This window comes from Bos grunniens, chromosome 11 (assembly GCF_055505025.1).
Source record: "Bos grunniens cultivar Pamir isolate PY7600 chromosome 11, Bosgru_T2T1.0, whole genome shotgun sequence".
Classification (NCBI taxonomy): domain Eukaryota; kingdom Metazoa; phylum Chordata; class Mammalia; order Artiodactyla; family Bovidae; genus Bos; species Bos grunniens.
The window spans coordinates 52,990,244-53,015,240 of record NC_141175.1 but is presented as its reverse complement, the minus strand read 5'-3'; the positions used below and the strand labels follow the sequence as shown (position 1 = coordinate 53,015,240).

Sequence of the window (24,997 nt, the reverse complement as noted above, 5' to 3'; positions counted from 1 at the left end):
CAGAATTTCGTTCCGTAGTAAGTGTAGCCTTTTCTTTGTTAAACATCTGTATGGCTACTACAAATCCATAACTGGCTTCTGGAGTTCCCACAAAGCTACTTTGGTCAGTGTTTGATCTTTATTTTGTGTTTCCACGAGTGAACCCGGGCCTAGAGCTTCCTAGTCTGCTCCTTGCTATTGGCACTCCTCGGGACTAGCATTTTTAAGAGGTTATTAATGACTTATTGTAGTTGATCCACTTCCTTTTATTACCTTTAAAAATTCCACATCTTCAAGCATAAGTACTGACCTCTTTGATTTGGTTAATAGACAATGACACAGCAACAGAGATCATATGGCTTATCCATTACCAGCAAATTTAGTGACTACAGCTTATTAAATCACAGTGTTTTGAATGCTTATTTTGCTTGATGATTCAGCTGTACACAGTATTTTATAGACTGTTACACTTCCACTGTCTGAAAGGTGTCATATATATTATTGATGCTCAAAAGTGGTGATGTCGTCTTAATGACACATTGAGCCTATGTATCCATGACCTAAGCCATGAGCCAACTGTTTATAAAAGCTGACTTCTAAAATTAAAGTTGACTTCATATTCTTCAACACTTAAGGAAAAACTACAGATCTTCTGAAGATAACCTATGTTTCCCGGATACTTTAGGTCCTTGAAAGTATATAAAGTTTTTATCTTTTAAATCATCAGTTGTAGCTCAGAAAGTCAGAAGTTGAGATTTATCTAATTTCCACCTATCAGGAATATGCATCCTCCATTATCCCAGGGTGCTACTTTTGGAGGAAATATCCCAGATAACTCTATTTGCTTGAGATTAATTACTTCTTCTCTATCTTCTCAAATATACCATATATTCAGTATGTTTCAGTCCATGTTCACATACTGCTTTGTAGTTACTTTTCAGTTTTCTGACTCTTTAGCTTCCTTGAATAAATTATATAATAATCATTCTTACTCCACATCTCGTTATTCAAGAAGTAACTGCAATTCTTTCTTACACTGCTATCACAAATGTCCTTTCTAACTAGTATCAGCCCTTTTCAGGTGTCATTTCCTCATAAATTATTAGTTTCATTGTAGATAGACACTGCTTGCTTTTATCACCATTCCACTTTAAAACCCAAAATTTCCTACTGGATAATGGTCACACTGCTTCATGACTCTCCTTAGTTTAGCCTCATACTACACTTCCACATTTATTTTCCCCTGTCTGTATCATGTTTCCTGTGACTGCACTTGTTTTCAGATCTGAACATACGCTGTTCTTTTTTCCTTGAATGCTCATCCCAGTCATCTACCTTACTAAATATATTCATTATACATTTCATTCATGTAGCATATATTTAATTATTGTTTTCTCATTTCTAAATCATATCTCTTGCATTAATCCTTCTCCAAATGCTTCAGTCCCCAATGTGTTCTGACTTATTTTGCCTTATACAGCAGTCATTTCTTTATCTTCTTCATTTGGCACATTTAGTACAATTTCTTGGCATATTTACTTATCTTTTTTCTACCTATATCCTATGTTCTCAGCTAGACTGTATGTTTCTCAAAGCCAGGAAACAAAGAGTAAAGCTTGTCTATTGTTATAGTGCTCTCAGCAGTATTTACATTTAATTATGTACCTGAACACATTATTTTCCTTGATCACAAGAGAAATGATGGGCAGTGTTGATGTTTACTCAATAAGCTTTGGTAAAACAAATAGAATCAATGACTTTTTTCCAGAAATCACACCCATAAAACATTGCTCACTCTCCTGTATTAAAATATTGAATTCAAATTTAAGGACAAAGTCAATGGGATTGTCTAGATGCTCCTCTGATGCCTGCCGACTATTTTTCAGGATTTGCCAAGAAGCTTTTGAATTTTAAAAGTTTCTTGGCTAGTGTAAAGAATACTTCTTTCAACCCATTAAATCATAGAATGCATAAACCAAGAGAGTTATGCCATGCTCAAGTGTTAATAAGAAAAGTTGCCAGTAAGCTCAACTTAGGACCTGGCTCAGAGAATGCATTCCATATATAGTTGTGAATCAATATCAGTGGTTGCCTGTCTCAGCGTTTACACGAATTAAGGGAGCAGGGCAGTTGAAATAGTGGTTTACTGATTTAGTGCTGAAAACCACTGTACAGCTATTGTGGTAGATCCTCCATCAATAGATCATTCTCAGCCTGGGTGGTATTTTCATCACCTTGTGGAGATGAGCAGTGATTTGAACAGAACCATCTTTAAATAGGGCTCTCCGTGTGGCACAGACTATTAATCTGCCTGCAATGCAGGAGACCCGGGTTCAAACCCTGGGTCAGGAAGATCACTTGGAGAAGGGAATGGCCACCTGTTCCAGTATTCTTACCTGGAGGATTATATGGACAGAGAAGCCTGTTGGACTACAGTCCATAGGAACATTTTGGACTATGTGTTTCTTCTTCCACAATTCCTCATCTCTTTGGGACTTTGTATCTAAGCTGATATAAAGCATAGGTGTCCTTGTCTCCCAATATGTTACTACATTGCTAAGTAATAAAACGTTTTACCAGAAGTCTTCTAGAGATATACTATAACTCACTAACCTGTAGAGATCATTCAAACAGGAGGAATTTCAAGAATTCAGATGAATATGTTTTTTTCCCTTCACTCCTCAAGTCATAGCTGAAAGATTACAGCCCACTCTTTCTTAGTAGTGAGACAGTGGCCCTCTTTCTGTAGTTGAGATAAAAATATTTGGAAATGAATAAAATATTTTAAAATTAATGGCCCTCTCTATAATTTTTTTCTTGATTCAATTTCTTCTGAGAACACATTAAGTTTCATAAGTTTAGCCCAGGGCTAAACATGGCCCAGAAAATTCTAACACATGATTTTCTCATTAGATTCACTTTGAAAGTGAATAAAAACCACATGGAAAAACACACAGAAAAATAAATTCCTGGACTATAATGATGATCCAGAGTTTTCTTTACATGTCACTTACCTACTCTTACCCCCACTTTCTAAAAACACAAAGCATTTTTAATCAGTTTTCAAGAAGATGCTCTAATCTTCTATAAGCATGCATTCAAAGGAGGAAAACATTCTTCAGGTGTCAAGATTAAATGTGTTTATTTTGAGTTAGTGGATACAGTGGTATTTTAGATACCAGCACTCCAAGCTACACCTATGTATTTGCCTCTAAACCTTCACATGTTGTCAGTTTCCATTCCTCTAACATTCCATCACTGGGCCTCCTATTTCTAGCAAAGTCATAGTTCAGTTTTTTTGTTTTTTTTTTTAAAAGTAAGAGCAAGATGATCACCACATTGTGCTTCCAGTGCCCCCAGAAGGATTATAATTCTTTTAAACAAAGGTTTATTGTTTTCAGTAAAGGGGGAAATTGATAACAAGAGCACTAGTAATGGCACGACTAGAAGAGAAAGAACAGAATACAGATTCAAAGAAACATTTTAGGCTGGATGAATTAGTTTCTCCTTAGTAAAAACTCCACATAATATTATGGACATGATGTCAAAGTTAAATTGTTCAATTTGTGGGCCACACACTTAAGCGTATTGGCTAGTACATTTTTGCACTTAAACAGAAGCAATACAAGCTTTATGTTCTACCATTACACTTCCAGTTTGTCACTTATTAATATACCTGCCAACCTAATGATTCTTGCATGCATTAGAGTTTGCTTTTGTAGAGATAATTTTATTTTCCCCATCCCTCCCACTCCCGTAAACACTGCAATGTGAACTCTGCCCAATTTTATGAGAATGTTGCAAAGGACAGCTCTGTGCCACCTCAGGACAGGAATTTCCTGTCCCCTCCCCAGGCTAGAGACGGATCAGTGGTATTGATCACATCTCATCTTACATGCAAACAGACACTGTTCCTTATTTTCCCCATGCCAGAGGCATATGAGTCAGCAGGTATGCATACAAAAATGGAATTAAAAAGGAAAAAAAAAAAAGAAAGAAAAAAAAAAAAGCTTTCTTGTTAAAGCCTATCGTCCTAGAAGGAATCCATTGCTTTGAATTCACTTAAAGCCTGTACAGGCGAAATGTGTTTCTTCTGAGAACCTCGTCTCACTCGTGTCTGGAATTCTTCAGGCTTTTCTCTCTTCACAAGGGGCTTCTTCTCTGGCGCCTTCATCTTCCAGGACACTACAGGTGAGTTGACAGCTGCTGTCCCATAGACCTTCTGGTATTTTGTTGAGGCCACATACGATGCTTTCACTGTGAGGACAACAGCATTCATCAGGTTTTTAGCTGCCTGGATGAGTGACGTGGCACTGTCCAGCTAGAGTAGAAGAATAAGATAAAAATGGGTTAGTCAAGGCCCAGCATTCAGAAGATGGAGGTGCAGTTTCACAGTTAAAACAAAGTTGTGTCTGTGCAGGTATACAGTATTTCCATAAAGGAGCACATTATTACATGATAAGGTGAATAGGTTAAAAAAGTCACCCGTCTTCTATTCCTAATCCCAACATAAGAAGGAGAAAAAAAGAGGATATTTGATGATACACAGTTTTCTTAAAATCTCAATACCTCTAAAGACAAAACTTTTTTTTTAATCACCTAAGAATTCCAACATAACAGAAATTTTCCAAAGTGGAACATTTAATGTTATTACATTAGGCTGACTGGTAATGATGACAATTACTTAAATGTTTGAAAAGCATTTGGCAGGCACTGAAGAATAAAAAGTTATAAGGGTTTTCCATCTCAGTTTTATGGTCCTCCCAGTGAAAGTGTCTATTTATTAATTTCTCCACCCTGACCTCTGGATTGATAGGGATGCAGGCAGTTAGGCAGAAGAATATATCCATGGATACACTGACTTTTTAATTAGATGTCTGATATTCTACAGTATCTGTCTGATTTTTCCCAGGTCTTAAATGTACTTCATATAAAAATATCAACAATTGTGTTAGGTGTGTTTAGGTCAGACAGCATTCAGTAAGACCCCCCTATTCATGTGCTAAATGAAATATTGTTTTTTTAAGAAGTGCCAAATGCTATTTTAAGAACTTTTCCCCACTCAACTCTCACAACAGTGCTATGACGTAGGTATTACTGTCATTGCCATCATATGGTGAGAGATCTAGTGCACGCAGAGATCTAGTAATTTTCACAAGTTTACACAGCATAAGTGATAAGGTCCTTCAAGACTGTACTACTGTGCCATACTGCCACCCTATTGGGTAGGATGACTTTAAAATTGTTAAGACAAGTCACAGCTTAGAGCAGCATAGGTGTGGAAATTCATATCCAGACTCTAAGGCCAGGGATTTTTCCAGTTACCTCTTTTTTGCTTTTCACCAGTTAGGCAGCATGTTACATACTTCATACTAGACCATTCAATATCTGTTTCAAACTCCTGGACCACAAAAGCTGAAAAAGTTCAAAACTGCATTTCCCAGACTCCCATTCAGTCAGGACTGTATGTGTCACCTAGTGACAGGAAAGAATTAACAGCTGCACTACAAATATTACTCTAGCTTCAGGGATGCCTGAATGTAATCTGTTCATCAAACTTATAGTATCAATTAAGGAAAGGTATCCCATTGTAGCTAAATGAGGAATTCAAGGCTGTTGCTAAGGAATGTGCTTCTAGTTGCTGAGGCTGTTCACTGTATAACTTGTAATCAATGACTGTAGCCACATTAGAGAATGGGAATGAGGCATATGACCTTCTGGGTGTGAGGAATTAACAGTGTTTATGCCCAGTGACCCCAAACACTGTGACTCCCCAGGTGATATGACCTGCATTCACTTAACTTGTCATTTTCTGTGAACCAAGCAAGTCTCAAGTAGTGACTGGGGACATCAAATGTTATATCCAAGGGCTCTATTATGTTGCCCTGGCTGTTATCTGTTTTACATCCTGAATTAAAGCTAAATAAACATATTATGAGCTTAAAAAACTCTATGAGAAATAAACTCAATTCTTCTACGACAAAAAGCTTATAAAATCAGATCACTGGAGAAAACAACAGAAGGAGCTTTTTAAGTAAGAATTTCTTACAATGCCATAAAATTAAGGCTTCACCATACACACACACTCATACATACACACATAAATTAAACGTCAGTATTAATTAAACTGACTCCACAATAATATAGAGAAGCAGAGATTTGTGAATTAGAGCCATGACTCAAGGAATATATAATTGACTGCTTTGCAAATTAAATCAACCAAATGGATAGAGTAATTACTTACACTACCAATTCTATTACACTGTATATGATGTCCATATACCAAAATAACCATTTAACCAATAATGTTTACTTTATACAGCATAAATTTCTAAAGTCAGTTAAGGAAAAGAAAATTCTAGATTATTCACATTAATAGAAGGGAAGCCAAGCACAGATTAGTGCAGTGATGTTCTAAGTATGGTCTCTGAACCAGCAGTATCAGCATCACCTGGGAACCTTTTCAAAATGCAATCTCTCAGGCCAATTCCAAAATTTCTGAATCAAAAACTGGTAATCCAGGAGATTCTGATTCATACCAAAGGTTGAGAACCTCTGGATTAATGAAACCCAAAGACTATCTCAAGGCTTGTTTCATCCAATGATTTCAAGACGTTCACCATCCACAAGTTTGGTAACATCACAGCTCATTAACCGATTGAATTTCACTTTTTCATCTTTCCAATGATACTTTCAGGTAGGAATATAAATAATGAAGAAAAGAGATAAGATAGCAAAATGCTGGGACAATTAGGAAATCAATCATGGTTTCTTTAGAGCTAGATACAATACCCCTTAGCCAATTGACAGTTCCCCGTAAAAGTCTGTCAGGTTTCAAAAATGAGCAATATTCATTCACAAAGTTAGTTGCTTCTATTGTGGGTTATGAGTGAAGAGAGGGTAGAATGATATTAATATATCAGGGACAGTTGTGTTGATTTGCTTTGGAGCAACAGAATTAGTAGAAGTAGAATAGGACCAAGTATGTCTATTGTATTTTAAATTGTCCCCTGGAAAGCAAATCTTGGGAGAACTGAGTAAATCCAAAGAGAAGAATTACAAGTAATCTGGAGATTTTTACCACAGATTCCATTTTCAGATAGATGGTGTCTAATTCTGCTGCAAAAATATGATAGCCTCTTTCTTCTTCAGAACCCCTTTGTTCTCCCAGCCTGACGCACGAATCCTGTGAATAAACCTAACACATTGGTTGAGAGTGAGATGATTCTGAATGATTGAGCCAATGATTTTGTTCAAACCACCTGGTGGGGCAGGTACTAAATTTATGGCAAGGCAAAATGAGGAGGTGAGGCCCAGCTAAGCCTGAGCAAATACTGAGGTAGTAAGGCCAATCCAAAATCAATGCAAAATTTTGACTTTTTCTTAAAAATTGGATTCCCTAAGGGTAAATTTTACCATTTGCCCTTTACCCACCATAATGATTTAGATCATTTTCAGCACCATCATAATTTGTTTTATTTAAAAATGGGTTTCTTTTATACTTGTCCAAAACAGCATCGAGACCTGGTTTTCAAGTAGAACATTTTGTTAAAAATTCACTTTCTAAAGAAAATACCTTAAAAACCATAAAGCTACATTTCAAGATGATATTTACATAGAAGGTTTATGAAAACTTATTTCACATAACTGCATTCTATTTCATGATGTATACTATAACTAGGGCATTTTCAAACAAAACATGTTAATGAATATGTGTAAACGAAGTTCTTATAATAACAACCAACATTGACTGAATGTTTACAAGGCGCTTGGCATTGCTTTAGTCCTTTTAGTTAATTTGCATGACTCAAGAGTCCAAGGAGAAGGCAATGGCAATGCACTCCAGTACTCTTGCCTGGAAAATCCCATGGACAGAGGAGCCTGGTGGGCTGCCGTCTATGGGGTCGCACAGAGTCATACACGACTGAAGCAACTTAGCAGCAGCAGAAGCAGAGTCAAAAATCCTTGAAATAGAAACTCTACAACACCTTTTACAGATGAAGAAAGGAAAACTTAGGGAGGTGAGGTAAGGTAACTTGTTCCTGTTCAGTTCAGTTCAGTCGCTCAGTCACGTCCCACTCTTTGCGACCCCATGAACTGCAGCATGCCAGGCCTCCCCGTCCATCACCAACTCCCGGAGTCCACACAAACTCATGTCCATTGAGTCAGTGATGCCATCCAACCATCTCATCCTCTGTCGTCCCCTTCTCCTCCTGCCCTCAATCTTTCCCAGCATCAGGGTCTTTTCAAATGAGTCAGCTCTTCACATCAGGAGGCCAGAGTATTGGAGTTTCAGCTTCAACATCAGTCCTTCCAATAAACACCCAGGACTGATCTTTAGGATGGACTGGTTGGATCTCCTTGCAGTCCAAGGGACTCTCAAGAGTCCTCCAACACCACAGTTCAAAAGCATCAACTCTTAGGTGCTCAGCTTTCTTTATAGTTCAACTCTCACATCCATACATGACTACTGGAAAAACCATAGCCTTGACTAAATAGACCTTTGTTGACAAAGTAATGTCTCTGCTTTTTAATATGCTGTCTAGGTTCGTCATAACTTTCCTTCCAAGGAGCCAGCGTCTTTTAATTTCATGGCTGCAATCACCATCTGCAGTGATTTTGGAGCTACCAAAAATAAAGTCAGACACTGTTTCCACTGTTTCCCCATCTATTTGCCATGAAGTGATAGGACCAGATGCCATGAATCAGCAAAGGAGGAATTAGGACCCATACTATCCTTTTCTCACCAAAGCCGAACAGCCGAATCACTATACTGTGTTACTTCTCTTAAGCCTTATTCAGTCTCTGGGGTCTTGTTTTTCAGTCACAACCTATCATTCAAAATGAACAAATCTCAATTATTAACTCTGGGCATCCTATGGGCTTTCCAGGTGGCTCAGTGGTAAAGAATCTACCTGCCAGTGCAGGAGATGCAAGAGATGTGGTTTCAATTCCTGGGTCTGGAAGATCTCCTGGAGCAGGAAATGGCAACTCACTCTAGTATTCTTGCCTGGGAAGTTCCATGGACAGAGGAGTCTGGTGAGCAACAGTCCACAGGGTCATAAAAGAGTCAGACATGACTGATCACACATGAACAGGGAATCCTATAAACATCACGACTGAGTCTAGTGAGAGCTTCTATCTCCTGATCTGTGATTTTGGGTCTTATTCTCAGAGCCTGGATTCTTTCTAACTCTGTCTCTGGGTGTTGGATGTGCAGCATGCATGCATGCTAAGTCGTTTCAGTCCTATCTGTCTCTTCAAGACCCTATAGACTGTAGTCTGCCAGGCTCCTCTGTGCATGGTATTCTTTATGCAAGAATACTGGAGCACATTGCTATGCCCTCCTCCAGGGGCTCTTCCTGACCCAGGGATGGAACCCACATCTCTTGCATGGAACCCACATCTCTCTTTACCTCTGAGTCCCTGGGGAAGACTTGGGGTGTGCTACTGCCCAGTAATCCTTCCTGGCCATTCGCCTGTTCTCCTGGTTGGATTCACCATAAGGGCAGCAATGCCTAGGGTCTGAGCCATGCAAATTTGTCTTGTACTTGCTCAGTTTCTCTGAAGCACATTCAAGCTATGGCAGTAATGACTGGCTGTACACTCAGGTGGGGCTCAGCTACTCTGATGAGTGTTCTAAGCCTTTAACTGGGCCGGTCTTCCTAGCTTAATAACTCTCAAAGGTACCCCAGTCATTCCTCAAGCTGGCCTACATATACACTGACTAGACTCACCTACAGAAAGATACTTGTATATTTTCCTGCTCAAAGGCCTTTCTACTTCTTTGAGTATGCACATGCCCACGTGTACTCTCTCATGTTGGATTCTTTGCAACCCCATGGACTGTATAGCCCACCAGGCTCCTCTGTCCATGGGATTCTCCAGGCAAGAATATTGGAGTGAGTTGCCATTTCCTCCTCTAAGGGATCTTCTTGACCCAGGGATCAAACCTACATCTCCTGTGTTTCTTGCATTGTAGGCAGATTCTTTATCACTTGAGCCATCGGGGAAGTCCTAAAATTCCTCTATCAAGTCTAAGACAAGTGGCTACTTAATTTAAAAAAATAATAGCTTATGTTTAGCATTTGTGACCCTGAGTCATTATCTGGACTAGCTTCTCAAGTTTTCCTTCTCTCACCCAATCTCATTATGATAGAGGAAATACTATTGTGTTCAACTGGGACTTGGAAGGGCCATACAGCTTGTCCTGTATCATGACGGTAGTAAGTGGTAAAGCCAAGATTCAATCCCAGAAAGCCTAATTTCAGAGTCCATGCTCTATCCATTGCTTCATGCTGTTTCTCAGAGTTGTGACAGCAGACGAATCCACAGTCCTAAATTTCATCAAACTGTGCTAGACTAAGTCTCCCCACTCCATCCCATAGGTGTCTGTTGTCCCTAACCACAGAAATTAGGCTTCTAATTCTGTCACTATTCTTTTTAAAATATCAAAGTACTATTTTAAAAAGGCAACAGATGTTTGCTCACATCTTGTTCTATTACAGTCCATGAAAAGCAAACAGGGGTGGGAGAACTGTTTTACAGCCATTTTTATAGGGTTTTTCTGGCTCTTTTTCTGCCTCTCTTACCATTCTATTCTTCTTCACCTCATTTAACACCTAATAGATATCTTTTTCCCTGCATTTTCTTATTTTGTGTTTTGAATAGAGAGAAATACTAGGGGGAAGACTTTCCTGAATTATGATTCTCCCATTAATCAATATTTGTGCTAATTCCTCATGTCAAAGCTGAAGATTGTTGTGAAAAGTGCTTATAATGAATCTTTAAAGTTTACAGGATCATCTGGAGATTTCTGAAACCCCATGTCCTTAAGTTTTATGCTATTTCATTAACATGGGGTTAATACTGCAAGAGGTGCTCAGTTTCAGTAGAAACAGAATTTGACACAAACGTGACTGCAAGACTCAAATCACACATGAAGATGCAACCACATTCTTGAAACACTAATTATCATTTACTCTTTACCCTACATCTGTCTACTTACACATTTATGCATCCAAGGACTTCTTCACAATAGATACCTATTGTAACTATGTTGTGTCAACCACTGGGCTTAAGTGTTGTGTATACAAATATTAGACCCAAAGTTTTAATTTTTGTTCAGTTTCTAAGTCAAGTCCAACTCTTTGTGACTCCCATGAAGTTTTAATGCTCTATTATATATCCTTTAGTTGGATGTGAGGTGCTAAAATCCCAGAAAATAGAGGGATCTACCTTGAATCAGATAGGGATAGGGTAGGAAAATAAAGCTTACTGGTGGATATGATGTCTAAGCTCACTTTGATGGACTGAACAGAACATTGTTGGTGCCTAGATGGTTAAGAATGCTGAAGAAGGACAATTTTAAATATCATACAGATGGGTATATATGGATGAATTCATCCAGGTGATATTAACAGAAACAAGAGGGATGCTGCAGTGCTCAACTGTTGAGTTTAACTTTGGACAAATGGAATAGTGTGTGTGCTATAAGTAAGTGGAGTGAGTTATCAAAGGGAGAGCTGAAATTCTGTGAGTGAAATTCAAGAAAACCATGTTTTGTTTATATCGGTTTTCTCAGTTCTGCATACTCTAAGTATACAACTTATGTCAATTTCTGATTTCTTCTTCCCTTCACATTCCTTATTTAGTGTTTCTACAGAGAGACACGATAGAATGTGGAATGAAATATTAAATCCATATTCTGCCCTCAGGTCAAAAAGCCTAATGAATCTACTAAAATTTTTTTCAGCATTATACTTCTAACATCAAAATCAATATACTTTTAATAATCTAAGACATAACATCATCAAGAAATATCTTAACTATTCCCTTGACCGGCAAGGCTACTTTTGATTCTGTTAAGTAATTAGCAATCCCTCACCCTTGATAATAATGGTGAACTTTCTGGGACCAACCAGCAATAAACCAAATGCAGTTTAGATTTAACAGCTGGTTTAAAAAACAAAACAACCCACCCCACCCCCCACCCCCGCCCCCCGCCACCAATGCCATTGACAAAAGTGCAAAGAGGTGGAGAGAAATGCCTTGGATTAACCACATATGACACAGTGAACATTTTAGGATGTTAATTTGTGAGGGTTGGACACATAATTACAGAAGAGAATTAGGGTTTCACTATGTTCTACATTAATCCATTTAAAATATGCATGTAGAGATAGAAATACAACCTGGAAATGAATCTATTTTCTAAAAAGCTGATTATCTATTACCACAAAATAATGAATCAGAAATGGCAGTTCATGCAAATCCCAAGTACAAAACAATCTGTCCTTGCATTAAAAACAATACAAATGTCATGGGACTACTGGCTAAGTTAAATTGAACAAAATAAACCAAATCATTTTGAAGGTGATTTTGAAATATAAAAACAGAGGAATGATTACCCCAAAAAGCTTAGGAGAGCCTGGGAGAGGAAACCCAGTCCCTTTTGGGCCTAGGCTATTTTAATTTTCTCAACTCAGAACTGATGGTGCTGATGACTTTCAAAAAGTTAAAATAGGGAGAGTCTATTTTAGCCCCTTGAAAGATCTTTTAATGGAACTACTTTAGTGTTTAACATATAAGAACAAGAAGTATTTTAATGGGGCTATACTATACATATTCAAGGCCAAACTTCCCATCCCAGGTTGGATGGGAAGAAGTTGTGATGGAAGAACTTATAATAAATTGAAAGTAAATACCCTGAGAAAACTAGAATCTCTCTACGATAGCTGGTCATTTATTTATATTTAAACAGTTATCTCTCCAAAAGGAGTCACAAATTGCTTTCAGGACGAAAAAAAAAAAAAAAACAGAGGTTTTGCGGCAAGTCAGCTTTGCCGTTAATGAATGCGAGGTTAGAAAACCAGAGCATTGCAGCCTATTATCCGCCAAGAAGAACATTTCATGTTTAAAAAATCCATGAGGCTTTGAAGAGATATTTGATCTCCTCAGAAACTGTGATACATTTGAAATACCTTGAAATATCTGCCTACTTTTTCCAGAGTATATCAATAACACTTTTTTAAAATGCTAGCAAGTCCAGGGTAATAAATAACTGAAGCAAACAAAGACATGGTGAAAATTGTGTCTTTCCTCCTTCATGGATGTTTCCATGCTTGCAAAAAAGTTGATTCCTGTATGGAAAGCCCTCATTTCAGTGCCCAAGCCCACTCACTCTTTCTCATCAAACATCAACAATGAAATAAACTAGCAAAGCCAGATTCTTTCCTTTTAAGCTAGTGACAGTGGTGAACATAGAGGGCAGCAATTCACTACTAATCCCTAGGTGTTCGTGGCAGGCAATATTAATCATGGCACTTCGCTCCCTCAGAATCTGCTCAGTGGCAAGGGAAACAAAATTTCTTCTCCTTCTCCAAGAGGTCATATTTTGACAGATGTCAAAAACAACTTGATACAGTTTAGAACACAGTACATAATCTACTATATATCTCTACCTCTATATTTAAATTGTTTAATACTTTCTGTATTTGTTACTACTAATCCTATCACAGACAAGTTATTTTATCTAAATGATGCAGTACTTAATCTTTATTTGTCCCTATAGTTAAATTTCAGGGATAAATTGAATATTGTACTGACATCATAGTGTTTTAGTAGCTCAGTCGTGTCTGACTCTTTGGGACCCCATGGACTATGGTCTGCTAGGCTCCTCAGTCCATGGAATTCTCCAGGCAGGAATACTGGAGGAGGTTGCCATTTCTTTCTCCTGGGGATCATCCCGACCCAGGAATTGAACCCATACCTCGGGCATTACAGGCAGATTCTTTACTATCTGAGCCACATTTGAAAGACATCATAGCATTATTTGCTAATTAATGAAATCACTAAACAGAAGACATAGTATGAACAGAAGTGCAAAGCATTGGAGGGAGGGTGATTTAAATAAGATGATAAAAATTAGCTGAGTATATTAACAAGTATAATGTCTGAAGTGAAAATGGCCATTACAGGTATCTGTGATTACTGTTAAAGAGAAAATAAGCTGCATTAAATCTATTAATATTAGAACATGCACCAATCCTTGATAACAGAGTGAAAATACTGTAGTTTAACTCCTAAAGAGTTAGTTAGTTTCATCCCAAGGATATTCCCAGTTGATTACAAGATTTTGAAAAGTTTAACAACTTTAAGTAGTGGATCAGTCACAACAGAAAGAAGGACAAGAGGTTCACTATTTTTTTCTGCAGAGTTTCCTTGAGTGCTGCCAGGGAGGCAGCTGGTGCTCTACCAAGGCTGAGGCCAGTTGTTAGGAAATCTGTATGAAATGGCTCAAGATGAATTGGCAAAGACCTTAGCAGAAAAGCCTTGCAGTCTCAGCCAGGCTAAGAAAAAAATCTCCAGTGTTGCTGAGAAATTTGCCAATTGGCTCTCAGGTAACCTTCCCAACTGGACATATTTGTGTCTTCCTTTCCAATTCATTTCAATAGGTAGTAGCTCTTCCTAGTCAGCTAGTCTACTGATTAACTCTCTTCATTTGCATTTTTTCAATTATAGGTAAGTAAACCTTGGGGACTCCCATGAAGGCTTAATTACAGTCAACAAATTTCCTAAATATGGCATAGAGCCATTTTTTTTCCCTCACCATTAAAGGCATAAAAGTTTTTGCTCAACCCCAAGCAAGGCATTTTGCTAACCTTGGAATCCAAAGAGAAATGGGAGTATTGGGATGTGTTAACCCTTGGAAAGTTATAAACAGGTATCTCTACTCCTCCAGGTTGTCTTCATCTCATTATTTTATATTTCGTTTTTTTCCCCTATACATCAGGATCTCCTGGCCCAGAGGTCTTCTCTGGGTTGCTTTCACAGAACAATAGAAGCATAGGAAATATATCCAACAAGAGAAGATGTGCTAATGGATATATACAAAGTCAGTGTCTGACTGTGCAAATGGACTGTAGCCTGCCAGGCTCCTCGGTCCATGGGGATTTTCCAGGCAAGAATACTGGAGTGGATTGCCATGCCCTGCTTTGGGTGATCTTCCCCAAACAGGGATTGAATGTGTCTCCTGCAGCTCCTGCATTTCAGGCAGATTCTTTACCATACACACACACACACACACACACACACACACACACACACACACACACACACATATGAGAGAGAGAGATATCCCTGGCCCGGGAGACAATCTTTACATCACATAAATAAACCATGCATTGATTGTTGATCTTGTCATCTCTGATCTTGTCTTCACCATCTAAGGTTCAGACCTTAAAAGGGCTAAAGCTTCTTTTAGCCTTCCTTGTAGGGCAGTCAGCTAGCAGAAGATCACTACCTTTGATCCCTTTATTTCCTCCATTCTGCCTCACTAAGCTGCGTTATCATATTGAGAGGCAAATTTAACACAAGCCAGTGTCCAAGAATCCAAGACAGATACATCTTCACAAAATGGATCACAAAGCGCAACCAAGGGGACCAGTACTCTCAGAAGTGCTGAACTTGTATGGCTGTGGTAGGTCTCTTATAAAGTGATGAAAACAACCTTGCAAAATGGCCCCTAGGAGCCAGCATGCAATGTGCAACTACTAAGTGAAGAATAGGTCAAGAGTAAGGACCACAGTTTCGAGTGCTGGTTGATAGAGGACTGTGCTGGGAAGTGAGCATAAGCTGGAAGTCTGGATGATTCATCTCCTTCCATTCACTCCCCTCCACATTCAATTACTAGCAGCTATATCATGTGGCATTATTCATATGTTGGGGAAACTAAACTCCCATCCAGCCAATGCCTCTCCTCATCGGGTATGTGGAATCTGTTATTGTTGTTTAGTAGTTAAGTCATGTCCAACTCTTTGCAATCCCATGGACTGTAGCCCACCAGCCTCCTCTGTCCATGGGATTTCCCAGGCAAGAATAATATAGTGGATTGCCATTTCCTTCTCCAGGATCAAATCCTCTGTGGCTACCTGAGTTTTGGATGAAGAGAGAAAAGAGCAGCAGAAGAGATGCCTTCCCCAGGGAGTGTTTGCTTCTTCTCAGATCCTAGTCCCCTCTTTACACCCCATTTTTCCAAATCGTAAACATTCTCTCCCTACTGGCAATATATTCTTATATTTCATGCTCCACTTCTAGCTCTCTCTGTTGCTCTATCCTGTCCTCTTTTCCTCTCTTATAGTGAAGAAAAGTTGGACTTTGGATTCAAAATCCAGGTTCAAACCCTGATGGGACTAATCACTGGCTGTGTGATGTTGAGAGAGCTACTTAACCTAGCACTACCTGAAATTATCTCTTATTTTATCTAAAGTAAAAGTGGAAAAAAAAAAAAGGACTTTCTAGAATTAAGTATTGAATAAGATAATAAGCCCTTGAAGCTGGACACCTAGCACATGGAAAGAAAGTGAAAGTGAGAGTGGTAACTCAGTCATGTCTGACTTTTTGCAACCCCATGCTGTAGCCCACCAGGCTTCTCTGTCCATGGGGATTTCTCCAGACAGAAATACTGGTGTGGGTTGCCATTTCTGTCTCTAGGGGATCTTCCTGACCCAGGGATTGAATCCGAGTCTCCTAAATTGCAGGAAGACTCTATCCTCTGGACCACCAGGGAAGCCTAAAGCACATGGAGGATCTTAGAAAATCATAAACCTTCATCCATTCTATCCAGCATTTGGGACTCTCTACCATCACCTCGGTTTGCTGTAGTTGAAAGGTTTTAGGGATAAAAAGAGAAGTTCACAAGGAGAATAGAAAAGCAGCAAAAGTTGTATTTTTTCTAGCACTACTGAAACTTTTATTTTATTTTTTTAATTTAATTTTATTATTATTATTTTTTACTTTACAATATTGTATTGGTTTTGCCATTTAGATAGAGGAAGGAAGGCTCAAGATTCAGTACAAGAAAACACAGGGGATTTCTGTATGGCATCCAAAATATCTAAGAATATTTAGGGCTTCCAAGAGTTGGAGAAAGACTTGGTAGTAAAAAAAAAAGTCAAGATGACCCTAGTAGGAGGTGGAGGGAAGATAATCTGGTCTGGAAAAGTAATGTTTAAAGATCTGGTTTGAGAAGCATCAAAAGAAATAGTATAAAACATTTTACCCAACAACATATATGGCCTAACATTTCAAAAAAATTCAGGCCTCTCCAAAAAATCCAAGGTCTTCATTTTGGTTAAGATATTATTTTCAGGTATTTCTTACTAAAAAAGAAATAATGTTACCTGGGAAGTTTAACAGCCTAATTAACTCAACTCTTTTATTGTTGTCAGAACCTGGTTGACAGTCCTGGCTACCTCAAACATGGTTTCCCTTTTGCCCACCAAATACTGAGGATCAACCTCTCATGCCCTGTTTTTCAACTCCTAGATTATTTCCCTAAAGTCTTAAATCTATTGTTCTATAAAATGAGCTATTCTTAATCTTTAGCCCATTGGACCTAGCACCTACTTTCTTCAACTAAAATCGGCTTATCTCATTATCTTCATCCATCCATAGACTCACAGGGTTGAATCCACTATTCTTTGGGGGTGCTTGAAAGTTTTATCTGCCCAACTTCCCGGAACATGAGCATACCACTCTTGCTGGTGTGGGTTGGTGTATAACCAGTTTGGTTATACTGTGTTCATATTTATTAGCCAAATAAAAGTTAGCAAAGGGCAGACTAACTAAAATATAGCTATATTTTATATACAGACTAAATAAAACAAGGTCTATTGAAAATATACTAACCAAAAAATCCAGGGTAACTAAATGAAACTATAAAGAGAGGACACTGCTTAGGCTACAGTCTGAAAAGGCCAGGAGATAGCAAGAAGTAGGTCAGCTGGGAAAAAAAAAAAAAGCAGCATGAGCAACCTTTAAACAAGTTATACTTGTCAGTGCTCCAAGCCTCTTCCAGAAATGTCTATTTTAGTGAAAGAAAGGACGGTTCATGTGTGACACACCTGCTACCAGTTTTCTCACTGTTACCTCTAGTCGGCGTGCCGAGTCAATAACAATCTTTTGTTCTACTGGTCCTAGACATAGTCTCAGAATTCTTCTCAAAACAGCCAAGGACTTCCCTGGTAGTCCAGTGGTTAAAATCTGCCTTGCAATGCAGGGGATACGAGTTCAATTCCTGGTGGGTGAACTAAGACTCCACATGCCCCAGAGCAACTAAGTCTGTGCACCTCAACCAGAGAGTCCACGTAGCACAAAGAAAGATCCTGCAGGCTGTAACTAAGACCTGACACAGCCAAATATATAAATTAAAATACTTTTAGAAACACAGCCCAGTCAATCACTAGCAATTGATAAGTGTGAGCAATCAAGATTAAACCCATTTACCATACCTACTATGGACTTTTGAGCTGTTCCCTCAAAGGCTTTGATTAACAGTGGTATATTAATATCATTTCCCCATCATTATCATATTGTTTTCCCTCATATATCATAAAGAATAATCCCTTAAATACAATGTGGAAAACTGAAGTGAAATGTTAGACATACATGTAATTATACAAAATAATTCACTATGTCAACCTAAAATTTTCCCTCTTCTTTTATTACAGAAATGAGAATTACAAGAAGAAATGGATATCATCATTCAAGAATGCATAAGAGGTCTTTAGTATAATGCATCTTTTAAAGCCAGTAATTTTAATTAAATTAGTTTTGAATTAGAGCAGTTGATCCATGGCTTTTTATAACTGAATACATTTTTCTGCCTACTTTGAAATATTCATTGAGTATACATTGAATCAGTCAGTTCAGTTCAGTTGCTCAGTCGTGTCCGACTCTTTGTGACCCCATGAATCGCAGCACACCAGACCTCCCTGTCCATCACCAACTCCCGGAGTTCACTCAGACTCACGTCCATCGAGTCAGTGATGCCATCCAGCCATCTCATCCTCTGCTGTCCCCTTCTCCTCTTGCCCCCAATCCCTCCCAGCATCAGAGTCTTTTCCAATGAGTCAACTCTTTGCATGAGGTGGCCAAAGTACTGGAGTTTCAGCTTTAGCATCAGTCCTTCCAAAGAAATCCCAGGGCTGATCTCCTTCAGAATGGACTGGTTGGATCTCCTTACAATCCAAGGGACTCTCAAGAGTCTTCTTCAACACCACAGTTCAAAGGCATCAATTCTTTGGCGCTCAGCTTTCTTCACAGTCCAACTCTCACATCCATACATGACCACTGGAAAAACCATAGCCTTGACTAGACAGACCTTTGTTGGCAAAGTAATGTCTCTGCTTTTCAATATTCTATCTAGGTTGGTCATAACTATTCTTCCAAGGAGTAAGCGTCTTTTAACTTCATGGCTGCAGTCACCATCTGCAATGATTTGGAGCCCCCAAAAATAAAGTCTGACACTGTTTCACTGTTTCCCCATCTATTTCCCATGATCTTCGTTTTCTGAATGTTGAGCTTTAAGCCAACTTTTCACTCTCCTCTTTCACTTTCATCAAGAGGCTTTTTAGTTCCTCTTCACTTTTTGCCATAAGGGTTGACATTGAATAACACCCTCTAAATCTTTGTCTTTCTTCCTAGTCAATGTTTTTCTCTTCGTGAGATGTCAACTCACTACCAATTTCATCACACGTTCAATTATTTTCCAAGTATTCACTGTATACACTGTCACAGATTCAGGTAGATATGTCCTACCTTGAATTTAGAACACACTCAATGATTTGTAAGTATTTAAATTTTGTATCCTACTTTAGTTTCTTGCAAGACTAGTTACTTTCACAAAGACCTCTGACATTTAGGGAATCTCCCAGGCTTCTGTAGACTTTTCTTAATTACTCTTCCCAACACTCCAGAGACAAATGAGAGGTACCTGCCCTCACCACTGTCTTCTTAGTCTAAGTTATTGACAATACAATTCTTCCAACTGTTTAAGTTAAAAACCCAGAATCTTATATTACATCTTGTTCTCTCTGAGCCAGCATATAATCTGCCATCATATTCAGTCGATAGCATCTTTGAAATAATTCCAGTATTTGACCTTTTCTCACCTTCTTCATTATTATCTACACGGCCAACCTCCATCAGAATCTCCTGTTAGATTATTGCAATATCATCCCCTAACAGTTTCCTTGCTTGATTCCTCCTCTTCCTCCCTTTAATTGGAGCCATAATGGTGCTGTTACATGAACTCAGATAATATCACTTTTTTTCTCAACATTGTCCAGTGGTTCCTAATCTTAGTCTTTGTAAAATCCAAAGCCATCAAAGTGACCTTCAGGGTCATAAAATCTGGTTCCAAACAGTTCTGATTTCTCTCTTGTTCACTCTACTACTAAATATTGGTCTCTTGGCTATTGCTCAGACAGTTCAGTGATGCCTGTCCTTTAGGGATTTTGTACATTTTCCCTCTGTCTAGAATGGTCTTCCCCCAGATATTTGCAAAGCTTGGTCCCTCAACTCTATCAGATCTTTAATAAAATAATCAATATCTTGGTGAAATACCTTGTCTTTCCAAAGTTCAACTCCATTGACTCACCCTTGACATTTAATTTGCTATTATCTTTCCATTTTAATATTTTTTCATATACATATCACCATCCAGCAAATATTTTATTCATGGGTTTATTGTATCTCACCCCTAGCTATATAATAAACACTTAAAACAGTGTCTGGCTTATGGTTCTTCCATAAATATTTCCTTAATGTTGTTAAATAACTGCAACTTTTTGGATGAGGGAAGAAGAGATCACAAAGCTTGTCCAAAGACACAAAGCTAGGGCACAATGCCTAGTCCAATATCTGACTTGCCAAACCTTCGACCTGTTTATTCTTCTATGGAAGAGTACCCAGAGGCATAACATTAGTAGAAAAGTGGAATTTAGGGACACAATATAGAAAATAATGTTAGCCATCTACAATAAAAGACTTATGACCTCTCTCTCTCACTGTGCCCTCACTGGTAGAGCTTCAGGATCATTCTTTGCTCAGAAAACATCCATGATTCAATTCTTCGTGTTTACTGCTTTCTGTGTGTAAAATACTGAGCTTTCTTTAAGTATCACCTCCCTCAATAATTGCTGTGATGTGCTTAGTCACTCAGTCATGTCCGACTCTTTGCAACCCCATGGACTGTACCCCGCCAGGCTCTTATGTCCATGGGGATTCTCCAGTCAAGAATACTGGAGTGAGTTGCCATGCCCTCCTCCAGGGAAATCTTACCAACCCAAGGACTGAATCCCGGTCTCCTGCACTATAAGTGGATTCTTTACCATCTGAGCTACCAGGGAAGCACCCTCAATAATTAGTACCAGCATCTGTAAAATACTGAGATGTGCTTGCTAGGTATAGTTTGGGTATCTTAATAAATAATCTCCCAAATGTATATATTACCATCCATTCTTTACATATGAGGAAACAGAGAATAATTAAGTTCTCTGTGAACATAGGTTCACAAATTCATATCTGGTAGTTCAGTTCAGTTCAGTTCAGTCGCTCAGTCATGTCTGACTCTTCGCGACCCCATGAATCGCAGCATGCCAGGCCTCTCTGTCCATCACCAACTCCTGGAGTTTACTCAAACTCATGCCCATTGAGTCGGTGATGCCATCCAGCCATCTCATTCTCTGTCGTCCCCTTCTCCTCCTGCCACCAATCCCTCCCAGCATCAGAGTCTTTTCCAATGAGTCAACTCTTTGCATGAGGTGGCCAAAGTATTGGAGTTTCAGCTTTAGCATCAGCTTCAATCCACCCATGTGACTCATGAACAAGTTTACTTAATCAGGCAAATCCACCTTAGTGTTTTCCTGCCCTGAATTCTGTATTCCTGGCTATTGGTGCCATTTATTTGGAGCTCGGTTTGAATTATGATTTTAACTATTCACAAGTGTGAATCATGACCAAGCAGTAATGAGGTGAATTTCCTTAAGCCATAAAGGAAAAAAGGTCATACAAACTTCCAATATTGCAATCATGATTCACATGAGATAGGGATTAGGCACAGAACAGGGACATCATCTTCTACTTACTCATTTTCTTTCCAGCAACCAAAAAGTCATCTACAAGTTCAAGGAAAACTTGATCAAATACAACATCTAACTCTCCTTCCTGGTAGAAATCACATACACTACCTTCCTATTCATCCAAACTTTATGAAAAAACAATTTTTTATTCTAAATTTCTAAAAAAAAAAACAAAACCTTTTACTTCTCCACACAGTAGGCACCATGAAATGTTGTAAAGGTGACACAGTTTTTTTTTTTTTTTTTCCAGTATGTTTTTAAATTTTTATTCCTTTATTTCTCATGTGTTCCCCATCCTGAACCCTCCTCCCTCCTCCCTCCCCATACCATCCCTCTGGGTCGTCCCAGTGCACCAGCCCCAAGCATCCAGCATCGTGCATTGAACCTGGACTGGCATCTCGTTTCATACATGACATTTCACATGTTTCAGTGCCATTCTCCCAAATCTTCCCACCCTCTCCCTCTCCCACAGAGTCCATAAGCCTGTTCTATACATCAGTGTCTCTTTTGCTGTCTCGTATACAGGGTTATCGTTACCATCTTTCTAAATTCCATATATATGCGTTAGTATACTGTATTGGTGTTTTTCCTTCTGGCTTACTTCACTCTGTATAATAGGCTCCAGTTTCATCCACCTCATTAGAACTGATTCAAATGTATTCTTTTTAATGGCTGAGTAATACTCCATTGTGTATATGTACCACTGATTTCTTATCCATTCATCTGCTGATGGACATCTAGGTTGCTTCCATGTCCTGGCTATTATAAACAGTGCTGCGATGAACATTGGGGTACACGTGTCTCTTTCCCTTCTGGTTTCCTCAGTGTGTATGCCCAGCAGTGGGATTGCTGGATCATAAGGCAGTTCTATTTCCAGTTTTTTAAGGAATCTCCACACTGTTCTCCATAGTGGCTGTACTAGTTTGCTTTCCCACCAACAGTGTAAGAGGGTTCCCTTTTCTCCACACCCTCTCCAGCATTTATTATTTGTAGACTTTTGGATCACAGCCATTCTGACTGGTGTGAAATGGTATCTCATAGTGGTTTTGATTTGCATTTCTCTGATAATGAGTGATGTTGAGCATCTTTTCATGTGTTTGTTAGCCATCTGTATGTCTTCTTTGGAGAAATGTCTATTTAGTTCTTTGGCCCATTTTTTGATTGGGTCATTTATTTTTCTGGAGTTGAGCTGTAGGAGTTGCTTGTATATTTTTGAGATTAGTTGTTTGTCAGTTGCTTCATTTGCTATTATTTTCTCCCATTCTGAAGGCTTTCTTTTCACCTTGCTTATAGTTTCCTTTGATGTGCAGAAGCTTTTAAGTTTAATTAGGTCCCATTTGTTTATTTTTGCTTTTATTTCCAATATTCTGGGAGGTGGGTCATAGAGGATCCTGCTGTGATGTATGTCAGAGAGTGTTTTGCCTATGTTCTCCTCTAGGAGTTTTATAGTTTCTGGTCTTACGTTGAGATCTTTAATCCATTTTGAGTTTATTTTTGTGTATGGTGTTAGAAAGTGTTCTAATTTCATTCTTTTACAAGTGGTTGACCAGATTTCCCAGCACCACTTGTTAAAGAGATTGTCTTTAATCCATTGTATATTCTTGCCTCCTTTGTCAAAGATAAGGTGTCCATATGTGCGTGGATTTATCTCTGGGCTTTCTATTTTGTTCCATTGATCTATATTTCTGTCTTTGTGCCAGTAGCATACTGTCTTGATAACTGTGGCTTTATAGTAGAGCCTGAAGTCAGGTAGGTTGATTCCTCCAGTTCCATTTTTCTTTCTCAAGATCGCTTTGGCTATTCGAGGTTTTTTGTATTTCCATACAAATTGTGAAATTATTTGTTCTAGCTCTGTGAAGAATACTGTTGGTAGCTTGATAGGGATTGCATTGAATCTATAAATTGCTTTGGGTAGTATACTCATTTTCACTATATTGATTCTTCCAATCCATGAACATGGTATATTTCTCCATCTATTAATGTCCTCTTTGATTTCTTTCACCAGTGTTTTATAGTTTTCTATATATAGGTCTTTAGTTTCTTTAGGTAGATATACAAACCCACAGCAAACATTATTCTCAATGGTGAAAAATTGAAAGCATTTCCTCTAAAGTCAGGAACAAGACAAGGGTGCCCACTTTCACCATTACTATTCAACATAGTTTTGGAAGTTTTGGCCACAGCAATCAGAGCAGAAAAAGAAATAAAAGGAATCCAAATTGGAAAAGAAGTAAAACTCTCACTATTTGCAGATGACATGATCCTCTACATAGAAAACCCTAAAGACTCCACCAGAAAATTACTAGAACTAATCAATGATTATAGTAAAGTTGCAGGATATAAAATCAACACACAGAAATCCCTTGCATTCCTATACACTAATAATGAGAAAACAGAAAGAGAAATTAAGGAAACAATTCCATTCACCATTGCGACACAGTTTTTGAGAACACAACATATATTAGTTTTACCATCATCTATACTGTCTGATCCATACTATATCCTGTATTTCTTGTTCAACTACTTGTCTACGTGAGGCAGGAGCAAGCAATATCCAAATACACATAGCACAACTGCACAAAGGGAAACTGGCTCTCATCTTGGCTATGCTAGTTGCTGATGATGACAGCCTTGTAACCTCTCCAAGCTTCTGTTTCTTCAACTGGAAAATGGGGTTATTAATGCCAATATATTTTTACCAGTTATTGACATCTAAGTGAGAAATTAAACTTGAAATGCTTTTTAAATTTTAAATAAATAAGTCACTATAGAAGATTATTATTTAATTTTTGGGTACCTTTGGAAAGCTCTTTTAGAATATTTATCATAACTTGCTTGACCGCCTGCATATCTCAGGCCCTCCTCTGTCCATGGGATTTTCCAGGCAATAGTACTGGAGTGGATTGCCATTTCCTTCTCCAGGGGATCTTCCCAACCCAGGGCTCAAATCCGGGTCTTCCACATTGTAGACAGACGCCTTTACTGTCTAAGCCACCAGGGAAGTCAGAAACTGCACAGGAAGGACAATTTCAACAGATGCCCAAGGTAGTGTAAGGGTAATATAAACCTTAGCAGGATGAGGACAAGGTACT

At 38.5% G+C, this 24,997-nt stretch overlaps 1 protein-coding gene across 5 annotated transcripts in view; it reads right to left on the bottom strand.

The window, feature by feature from the left end:
* Positions 1–3,104: 3,104 nt before the first annotated feature.
* The window catches only part of CTNNA2 (catenin alpha 2), a 1,366,346-nt gene continuing 1,344,453 nt past the window's right edge, over positions 3,105–24,997 (bottom strand). For 3 of the 5 annotated variants that reach the window (XM_086323685.1, XM_086323688.1, XM_086323686.1), the window contains 2 exons: positions 7,061–7,177; positions 3,105–4,300 (listed from right to left, as the gene is read on the bottom strand). In XM_086323685.1, the coding sequence (XP_086179811.1) occupies positions 4,013–4,300; positions 7,061–7,177 (405 nt within the window). In that variant the 3' untranslated portion in view covers positions 3,105–4,012. The remainder of the gene's footprint in view (positions 4,301–7,060; positions 7,178–24,997) is intronic. The other 2 variants (XM_086323687.1, XM_086323689.1) reach the window with 1 other exon arrangement.